At 34.8% G+C, this 10,420-nt stretch overlaps 2 protein-coding genes across 3 annotated transcripts; one reads left to right on the top strand and one right to left on the bottom strand.

The window, feature by feature from the left end:
- The first annotated feature begins 818 nt into the window (after positions 1-818).
- Positions 819-4,111, top strand: LOC107784521 (uncharacterized). Its single transcript, XM_016605667.2, has 2 exons — positions 819-1,018; positions 3,504-4,111. Exon 2 carries the CDS (start codon positions 3,519-3,521, stop codon positions 3,960-3,962), a length of 444 nt encoding a protein of 147 aa, XP_016461153.1. The 5' UTR covers positions 819-1,018; positions 3,504-3,518; the 3' UTR covers positions 3,963-4,111.
- Positions 4,112-4,350: 239 nt separating this feature from the next.
- LOC107784520 (subtilisin-like serine-protease S) lies at positions 4,351-9,027 on the bottom strand. 2 transcript variants are annotated; one of them, XM_016605664.2, is made up of 11 exons: positions 8,478-9,027; positions 8,246-8,343; positions 8,038-8,135; positions 7,795-7,953; positions 7,080-7,191; positions 6,477-7,005; positions 6,303-6,397; positions 5,962-6,204; positions 5,769-5,883; positions 5,329-5,518; positions 4,351-5,251 (listed from the first exon to the last, which is right to left on the bottom strand). In XM_016605664.2, exons 1-11 carry the CDS (start codon positions 8,556-8,558, stop codon positions 4,689-4,691), a joined length of 2,283 nt encoding a protein of 760 aa, XP_016461150.1. In that variant the 5' UTR covers positions 8,559-9,027; the 3' UTR covers positions 4,351-4,688. The 2 variants fall into 2 exon arrangements, with proteins under 2 accessions (XP_016461150.1, XP_016461151.1); XM_016605665.2 differs by having other exon boundaries at positions 7,846-7,953.
- Positions 9,028-10,420: the final 1,393 nt, after the last annotated feature.

Raw genomic sequence — 10,420 nt, 5'->3', positions numbered from 1 at the left:
ACACCTATGATAATAGTACAAAAATAAAATTATCACTAGGAGAATTGAAAAAATGTTAGTCTTTTTTCATGTAGTGTTTCTTAATTAATATCTGACGATTATCTATAATTATTTAGAAGGTTTAAATGTTAAGGTTATTTACATATAATTCAAATAACTCAGATATTTAACATGGTCAATGTCAAATATCAAAATGGAGTAAAAAAAATTCACTAGCTAAAGAATTTTTTATATTTTAGATAGCCAACTAAAATGAGTTTTGAATTAAGAATAATTTTCAATAACATTATTATAAAAATAATTATTATTGAAAAATAATGTTTTAGAAACTGAAATTTAAAGAAAGAAATATTGTTTAAGGTATATCAACACACCAAATAAGAGTTCAAGTAGTAGTAAAAGAGTTAAGTCTTATCTAAATAGTCATTCATTGTCTCAATATTTGATTGTTTTGCCATAAATATGAGTTATTATTTTACTTTCGAACTATTTTTAGGATCTAATAACACCGACAAGAATAGTATAAAAAAATAGAAGAAATAATTAATTATTTTCATGTAGTTAATATTCAATAATTATCTATATTTACTGATAAAATGCAGATTTTAAGATTATTTACCTATAATTCAAATAACTTAAATATTTGACATGATTAGTGCGGATACTAATACTAGTATACAATATTTTGAAATATAGTGGAGGCAAGTGTAAAGGGTAATTACCAGAAGTGAAAAAATTGGAGAGACAAAAGGTAGTCCTAGTGTCCTATGAAGAAGAAGAAACGTTATCAACTGGGGTCCTTTTCTCGCTTAGTGCTTAGGTCCAAAATTGGAATTTGGAAACTGCAAAAACCCACCAACCCTTTCTTCTTCGCTGTAAGCTCTGAGAAGTTGAGATTTCAAGGAGATTGACAGCCACTCAATTTTGCCGCTAATTACAGGTATTTTAGGGTTCTTGGGCCTTGACTTCACAGACCCAATTGAATTTGCCGATATTTCAAGGAGATTGACAGTTACAGGTAATTTTAGGGGAAAAAGAGGTGCTTTTATAATATGATCCTATTACTTGTTTTGCTAGTTTTAGTTGGGTTCTTGGGTTCATAGACCCAGTTGAATTTGTCTTCTCCTTTTACCTTAATTTAAGAGGATTATTATTTGGGTTAACTCGATTTATTCATCTGCTTTGTGTTTTGCCCGGATAAGGAGGGCAACAATGGCCACTACTCTGCTGGGTTTTGTGTTTTAATTAGATTAGCTTGCGGATTATCCTAATTTCATGATAAGCCTATTCCGAGCTTCCTAGATAAAATGGCTAAGGAACAGAAACGGTTTTTTAATTTAATCACAAAGTAGGATTTTAACATGTTTATGTCAAAATAATGATGTACATTGGAGGAAGAAGATTGCTAATGTTTTCTAAAAGAAAAATAGAGAGAACGTACTAAAAGAGCCACAATAATTCTTCCACACACTAGAGTAGATATATCACATTCATTCTGTTTTAGAATATTCATGTATTTTCCACAGGTATTCGTTCAAATCTTCACATATAACTATTGAAATTTAGAATCTCCCCAAGTCACTGTCTAGCTTCAAACTCTTAGCGCTTTTGTGCAATACTCTTTTTGGCTTGAGTTTGATCCTTTTGGGGTTTTTTATCTTTTTATTTAGAGTCATTCAAGACTAAGGTTTGCACTGAAAATTTGAAATGTTTTGTCATTGAGATGCTTCCCATTTCTCATCAAAGTCAATCTTGCTGTTCAAACTGTGAAATCTTCTCTTAGGATTCTTAAAGCTAGAGAGAGTTCTCTTAGGATTCTCATTGAAATATCTTATACCCACTTGTAAAAAGGACAGTCTCATTGGAGGAATTTTCCCTGTAATGTGACCATTCAATTTTTGTTAATTGCTACTAGAGAGAGTTCTGGTCAAAATATTGACTTTAACTTGCAGTTGTTAGTATAGGTTTATTCAACGTGGAATTTCGATATTTTGCCTGCATGTCTGGCATTATAAGCATGTCTAGTCTTTAGAATTGACAAATGAATTTCCTTTCTAAGATTTGAAAAAACTAAAGTCTGAGGCCATTGTGGTTTGAATCTAGAAAATTGACTTTCTTATAACAAAGATCTGAATGAAATGTCCCTCCCTTATTGACGCAATACCTATTTTGTTGAATCATTGTAGGTCATTGTTTTAAGTATACACAGGGATATTTCTGTTACACGTCAGAGAATATTGGTTGCTTCGATATAGGAATCATATGATTTGTGGATGCTTTAGTAACAAGCTGTGATAGCTTCCGAGCCCTTCTTGCTTTTCTACATCCAACCAGAAATATAATAAAGTGACTGGAATATCAGTTCTCATAACTTACAAATTTACTTGTAATTCTTATCCTACATTCTTCTTGTTATGCTAGGAGACTTACTGCTTGGCTGGGCTTAACCCATCGTCCTCTAGATGGGCTATACGTAAAGCTTTATCTTCTGTGTTAAAGAATAAAACCAACGATACAGACCAGAATAGACGATAACATATTTTGGGTGAAAGAAAAAACTCAAAAACAGTGTGACCTTGGTATTATATGCTCGCATCTTGAAGTAGTGCATCATGAAATTGTCTTGCTCAAGTAAAACTTTAAAATGTATGGATAAGGTAGAACAAATGAAGGACAAAACTTTAGACATGGGAGAGATTTTTCAGCGTGCCCTGAATTTGCAAAGTTTTGTATAACGGGAAAAAAATGCTATTTGTGGTGTCCTCTTCAATTTTTCCCCACTATGATATATTGATATCTTTGAAATTATTAGAAATTGATAAAACTGGTAAGCGATTTTTGAAGTATGTTACCTGGAATTCATTTATTCTTTTATTCTTATTTTTGGAGGCATAGGATCATCAGTGCTGCTCTCTTAACTGTCTGATGCTATTTCGGATGCTTTCTTTTATCGGTTTTACTTTGAGACCTTTCTACTCCTCTGCTTGTTAGATTTCGATGCCTTAACTATCACATTGGCATTATTCTTGTCTGGACTTTCCTATTCTACTAATCGGAACTTATTGTTAATTCCTGAGGGAATCTCTCAAAGCCTCTGCAACCCCCCCCCCCCCCCAAAAAAAAAAAAAGTTTAGTAGATGATAACCGGAACTTAACAGAATTTTACCTCGGGCTGCATGCAGGAATTACTCATTATCTTTTTAGAGTCCTTTTGTTTTCATGTGTGGAATCGGGTGGGGGATCGCAGTCAGCATGTAGAGACTGAACGAAAGAACCTAAAAATATAAACCAAATTCTGGTTGGATGAGCATTTACCAACTCGGTGCTTTTCATGACCTTACATGAACATGGCTGACAGAGCTAACCAAAATGACTTTTCTTTTAGCAATTGTTGCTGATGTTTGGAAGTTGGATTCTAATTATTCTTGTGGTTTATAATTATAACCATTGCAGCTCTCTTCAACTTGCACCCTTCTGATATAGCTAGTTGTTTATGCTTGCAGATTAAACATAGAGATATGCAAGACCCTAGAGGACTTGAGGAAGCGTCAGCTTCCAAAATGCGAAAAAAGAAAACATCACAACAGAAGGCTCCAGTGCTGCAAAAAGAAGGGAATAAGGCAAAAAGGATACAAGATTTTCATGCACTGCCAATTCAAAATGGACTAAAACCCACCAAAAGAGTACCATCAAACGAAATTTCCCCATTATTCCAACATACCGACAAATCAACACCTGAATTCTTGCCGGATACTTCCACTTCCGGAAATGAATATCGAGCATTAAGGAGAAAGTATTTATTGCTGGAGGAGGAAAGTTTTGCTCTTGGTAAAGAATTGAGTGAAGCCGAAGATGAGATTAAGGCCCTTGAAGATGAGAAACTAACACTCCTTGATGAACTTGTTGTGTTGGAAGGCCTGGTTGATCCTTCAGACACTCAATCCCAAGGCCAGCGATTATGATGGTTTAAATGGGCGTTTCAGTAAATTGGGGATATAGATACAGAATTGTGTACAACTATCCAAGTTCTGCTAGCATAAAATTGAGATGTCATTTGATAGTGGAGATTGTAGCAATACCTTATATAATATTGATTGGATGTTTATTGGGAATACCCGGTCTAAAATTCCTCCCAACCCCCTCCTTAATCTTATTTTCAAGTCTATTTCTGGATCAGACACTGTTCAAGTTATCTTACTCAACCTGCAGTGGAGTCTGGCATGTTGGATCAGTTGAAAGTCTCTTGACTTGTACTTAACCAAGTTTGAGAAGAAAATTGCTTTTTGTTTGTTTTTTGGGTTTAATACCACCAACATGATAAGATATTCCATTAAAGAATGAACTACTAGGTGAGATGGAAGCAAAGACACGGAGAGATGCCAATCCATAATGTAAAATTACAAGACAATTAAAAGAATTTGCAGTATGATGCCTGTCAAGAAGCTATGAAAAGTTAACAAGGTAGCTAGGTAGCAAGGACTAAAACTCAAAACTAGTGATAAATGGAATAAAGAATTACTAGTTATTCATATTCTAAAACTAACTACAAGTATTTTACTAAGAATTTTGTGTTGATTTCAAGGGATTATCAAGAGTGATACTGAATTCTTGCTGCTGCAACCATTTTCAACAGCTACTTTGTGCAGTATATGTTACTTTTTATCCCAATAAATAGCACTTGACCTCAACTATACCATCATACCCATGTTGGAATGTGCCACTCTGACAACAAGTGGAGATGTTACCGATGTTCTTTTGTTCCTCCATGTCAAAGAACCAAATACATATCCCTGTGTTGGTGCAGCCACCTTGAAGTTCACTGTAAAATTCATCTTCTGGTAATATCTAGTGAAGGCTAATCTTCGGGGAACCACAGTGACATTGACACCCGTAGGTGCATAGACAACTGCCTTGTAAATGCTTCTTGCTTTTCCCACGTTAGTAACAGTTCGAGTTACTGAATATGTGCTTCTGAGGTTTGGTATTGTGATGGAGGGATAATTTAGTCCATTTGGTGATGCAAAGGTTTGATCACAGGTGCTATTGTCCCTTGTAATCAGATGCAGAGATTTCTCATCATAACCAATTGAACAAAGAAATGCTCTGTAATCTGCTGGCTGTGCATCGTATATAAGACCAGGATCCAGGACATTCGTAGGGTTAACAAAGCCAGAACCAAAATCAAATGGAGTAGCTCTCTTCCCTTCAGGATCTACTATTATGGGTTTGTGATGCTTATCTGACAGTTTAGCTGCATTAATATTGATGAGATTAGTGCATTGAAGGCTTGAATGAAAGAGTTAGATTATGTAAAAGCTTTTATTCTACCTGTCGTCATGATCGCGGATTTAATTGCAGAGGGAGACCAAGATGGATGCACAGCTTTTAACAAGGCAACAACTCCTGTTATGTGGGGGCAAGCCATAGAAGTTCCGGAGAGTACATTGAAGTTCAACTTAGTAGAAGCTGCTGGAGACCATGCTGCCAGGATATTTAATCCAGGAGCTGCAATATCAGGCTACAAAGGCAAATCAGCCAGGAAATTACTTGCAAGAAAAAGCCAAATCCTCAAATAAGGTAAGAACCAAAGAAAATGCAAAGTAACAAAGAACTAATCCACAACCACATTGACGATCCAGGAAGTAAATATCAGGATGCAACATAAAACTTTGTTGGTCTACATGACAAAGGCAGAGAGAGATCATTGTTGAAAACAAGTGGCAGTTGAAATTAAGTCCCTATATTACTATTTTTAGCGCACAAATTACCTTCAAAATTTCTGGTGTTACAGAATTAGGACCTCTTGAAGAAAATGCTGCTACTCGAGGAGCAGGTTGAGCTCCCAAAACGGTTCTAGCAGAGAGAATCCTTGCCATGGGGAGGCTGTTAATATAATAAGATGTGAGATTGGGAAGAGATGATAGTTAACAACATCAAAAAGTCAAGAAGAAGGAAGTGAACCGTGTATTGTTAATGTAAGCTAGGATCTTGTTTCCAATCTTTTTCCCAACAGTTGCTGCAGGAATGACAAAAGGGATGGCCACACCCTTGTCTGCGTCATCTATAAGGATCATCCCAACTCCACCGGCTTCTTTAACTATAATGCTTTTCTCCATCTTTGACTCACTTGAGCTTCCAGCATGTAGGCACACAAGCACCTTCCCTTTGGCCTTAGTTCTATTCAAAGAACTATCTAAGCAATAACTAGTGGAAAAGAGAGGGAAGGAAAAAAGTAAATTAAGATAATTGTCAATGCATACATATCTACATTTAACAAACAGCGAAAGTACCTTATGATTCACCTGGATTGATAGGGAGTGAAGTATCCAGCATAAGCTTCAGAAGCAGGTATGATTCTTGTAGATGTATTCATTTGAGATAAGCTAAGACTTTCACCCTTCCAAATATCCACAACTTAATTAGAAAATAGAAATTGAATAATAATAACATGTAAACTTGTCGAAAACTGGGATTACCTTGAGCCGAACTCCATTTCCTAGTAAAATATCAGAAGTAAAATCTCTATCAGTTGAACTGGCTGCAACTGTGATCATCCAAGGAGCTAAATTTGTGGCTGAACCAGTGCTGCCTTCATTTCCAACTGAAGCCACCACAAGTATTCCGCGGCTAACAGCATGATATGACCCCACAGAAATGGCATCATTGAAATAATCTCCTTGGGGAGCATCAGGGCCCAAAGATAGAGAAATGACATGAACCCCATCTCTAATTGCATCATCAAATGCAGCCAATAAATCAACATCATAGCAACCAGAACTCCAGCAGGTTTTATACACTGCTATCCTGGCCATTGGGGCACCACCTCTGGCTCCTCCATTTGCCAAACCTTTGTAATTCATATTAGCTACGTAACGCCCCGCTGCTGTTGAAGCTGTGTGACTCCCATGACCAGAACTGTCCCTAGCAGACTTGTAAAACATGGTCTTCCCATTTTCTTCTTCAGCTTCATAGCCACTCATATAATATCTTGCCCCAATTATTTTCCTACATAAGACAAATCATATTGCACTTATCATCTAAATAACAAAAGAAGAGATGGTTGCCAATCAAAAGAAAACCTGTTGCATATAGAGGCATTGAATGCTTCTCCTGATTGGCATTGTCCTTTCCATCCAGCTGGCACTGGAGGCATGTTGGTATCACTAAAACTTGGAGACTCAGGCCAAATTCCTGTTTCATTAAATATCTTAAGAGCTTAACCTCAAGTTCTAATTAGCTCGAAAAACAAGGGAAACAGTGGAGCTGGGGACCAGGTTGAGGATAAACTGATAAGGTTGTGAACAGAGATAATATTTGCATTGAAACATGTCACTCTAATGTATAGTGGCCCTTCCCATAAAGTAACATTTACAAGTAGTTCAAGCACACTGTTAGGCATAAATGCAAATGGCAAAATATGGGAAGAGGTGAGAAAGATGAACTGGGAAGCTAAGAAATTGCATAAACTTGAGTTTTAAAAAAATCTAAGCAAACATATTTCATCATTCGAAAATGATTGAAACAAGAATTGATTGATGAAAGGAACTACTTTCCTCAGGTTCAGCCATATGTACCCAAATGACAAACTTAGCACTTTTGCAAAGTCATGTTATTGTACTCTTCTTAAGAAAACTAACAGAGACAAGAGCCCTTTTAAGTGACAATACATTAAATGAAGGGACCAACACTAACTTGGTTGGTGCATTCCATCATTAAACGATCATATCTTTCACCTAACTCGGAAAAGATTGCTAGAATTTAAGATAATTAAAGCAAAAGGAACAGAGAAACCACCTGTATCAATGAAACCAATGATTACATTAATTTGGTTCTTGGTAGAAAAACCTGGAATTTCCATTGTTTCATCATCACTGAGCCCCATAAAATCCCATGAATGAGTTGTGTGTAGGCTCCTCTTAGTATTTGGAAACACGGATACCACTCCAGGCATTTCTGTTTTATTTTAACATTAAAGACAAATTTCTCAGTACTTATTCATATCATTACCTTAAAGAAAAACATTTGGCATGGGCTTACTGGATATTTCAGAAGCCTGTGCTTCAGTCAACTTGGCTGCAAAGCCTTTAAAACCATGCCTATAACTATATACATGTGAAGTCTTGGCTTGTTCAATGCTGTAAAGTTACAACTTCAGTTTTTTTTGCTAAAAGCAACCAGTGTAAAACCCAATGAACCAGCTCAAAAAAGGGAAAAACCCTCATAGCTAAAGGTAACAAGAACTGACCTTCCTTTATGAATAGCAGTCAGCATTTGATGGTTTTGCCTCAAAATCTCATCTGGGTGTTCATCACTATCTTTGCTTCCCATGTACACCACATATAACTGGAAAAAAAAAACCAAGAACACAACTTTACTAACTATTCATCATTTCAAAACATCATTCAAATATACACCCTCAATAACAGCACATAAAAACCCATATCAACATACAGACTACAGAGCCAAAGTTTATTTACCTTGGAAGAAAAGCAGAGGCTAATATCTCCAAGAAAAACACAAAGAAAGAGTAAAAGAAGAGTCTTTTTTAGAACACCCATCTCCTATTTTGTGGTATGAGGCTAGTAAAGGAATGTGTTATCAACTATAGGCCGAAAAAGGATGGGGGTTTTATAGCAGAAACGAGCAGTACAAGACACAGAAGAGAGAGAAAGAAAGACTGATTTGAAATAAAGAGGAGAGAGAGAGAGATTATTCAGTGTCACAGGTATACTGTGCAGTATTTCTGTTACACAAAACTGGCAGTATTAAGTGGGTATAGCGTAAAACAGTATCCAAGAATTTGATGGCACTACAAAAACCAGACGTCACTCCCATTCCCATATATTGGAAAAACTCCTCCACTCACACACGAAGGGCAGAAAAAAATGGAAACGTGAGGACTGGACAGGAGAAAAGCTGGGAGTTAGTGGTGAAAATGGTGGCGTTTGCTTTTAACTGAACCAACCACGAGGTACTCCACTACCTAAGCAGCAACATTAAGACCGTTAAAAAGATAAAAGATACTCCATTTTTGTAATGATATTTTGATTTACTTATATTATTCTATGTAATCAGTAATGTATTTTAACATAATTATGACCGGTGGCTGTTTAATTTTATAAGTTATCAATTTCAATTTTAATGAAGATTACATATAACTATTTTTTAGTTGAGTAATATTAGAATTTTTTTTACATCTGGCAGTACATACAAAAAATAGTACAATGCAAAAGTATTCTGAATGCACACAAGATGCAAGAAATGATCGTCATAATGCAAGTATTAGTGATTTCCCCTACTCAAACTCATGATATATAGGTTATGACAACTTTAGTGGTTAAAAATTACATTCATGCAATATTTTAGAACTTAATGTCCTACGAAAGCGCCAATATTTTATGTGATGGATACAATGAATGTAGAGAGTAGTGCTACTTACTAGAATAGCCCCAATTTCCTCTCCTTCACCAATGTAAATTCTTAGGACAATTATAATTAGGCAAAATATCTTAAATCACTCCTAAATTTGGTTCAAATTATTAGTACTTTTTTCGAACTATGTCCGGTCTTAATTACCTCCTCCCCAACTTGGCTTTTTGAGGGCCATTACCCCCCTAGATGCTAATGTGGCAAAAAGTGTGAGTGCACTTGCCTGCCACGTGAATTTTTCTGTCTATCTGGCATTTTTTTAAAAAGTAAAATATTTTTTACCGTTTTAAGAATATTACTTTTTAGATAATTTTTTTCGAATAAAATTTATAATAAAACTTGGATATAAGTACATTTTTTAGGCTAAATATTTTTATTTGGCCAAAATAATAAAGTTTTAATTAATCTTTTTTTGAATTTGACCTGAAAATAAAGATTTAAACAATTGAAATAAATAGTCAAGACATCTAAAAGTTATAAAATATATAATTGAAATAAATAGTCATTGCATCAAAAGTAGAAATAAAAAGAGTGTACAATTGCACTTGTAATTTCTTGCAATTATACACTCTTTTTATCTCTTCTTGTCATGCAATGACTATTTATTTCAACTGTGTATTTTTACTTTTTTAGGTAAAATCTGTAAAAAATAAAATAAAATTTAGAGCACCGTAATTTAGAGCTGTATAAAAAATTATAGCCAAAATAATTAATTTCAAACTATATGTTTTTATAACTTTTTAGATGCTTTGACTATTTATTTCAATTGTATAAATCTTTATTTTTAGGTCAAATTCAAAAAAAAAGATTAACTAAAACTTTATTATTTTTGGCCAAATAAAAATATTTAGCCCAAATAATGTAATTCTATCCAAATTTTATTATAAATTGTATTCGAAAAATATTTAAAAAGTAATATTCTTAAAAAGGTAAAAAATATTTTAGTTTTCAAAAAAATGTCACATAGACAGAAAAATCCACGTGGCAGGTG

Source organism: Nicotiana tabacum, chromosome 3 (assembly GCF_000715075.1).
Source record: "Nicotiana tabacum cultivar K326 chromosome 3, ASM71507v2, whole genome shotgun sequence".
Classification (NCBI taxonomy): Eukaryota; Viridiplantae; Streptophyta; class Magnoliopsida; order Solanales; family Solanaceae; genus Nicotiana; species Nicotiana tabacum.
This window is presented reverse-complemented; position numbering and strand designations above follow the sequence as displayed.

Excerpts from the sequence above, each read along its gene's own strand:
- LOC107784521 (XM_016605667.2), top strand. The coding sequence starts at position 3,519 with ATGCAAGACCCTAGAGGACTTGAGGAAGCGTCAGCTTCCAAAATGCGA.
- LOC107784520 (XM_016605664.2), bottom strand. The coding sequence starts at position 8,558 with ATGGGTGTTCTAAAAAAGACTCTTCTTTTACTCTTTCTTTGTGTTTTT. Across the intron at positions 7,006-7,079 it reads AATGCCTCTATATGCAACAG|GAAAATAATTGGGGCAAGAT; the intron begins GTTTTCTTTTGA and ends TGTCTTATGTAG. Across the intron at positions 6,398-6,476 it reads GAAATGGAGTTCGGCTCAAG|GGTGAAAGTCTTAGCTTATC; the intron begins GTAATCCCAGTT and ends GATATTTGGAAG.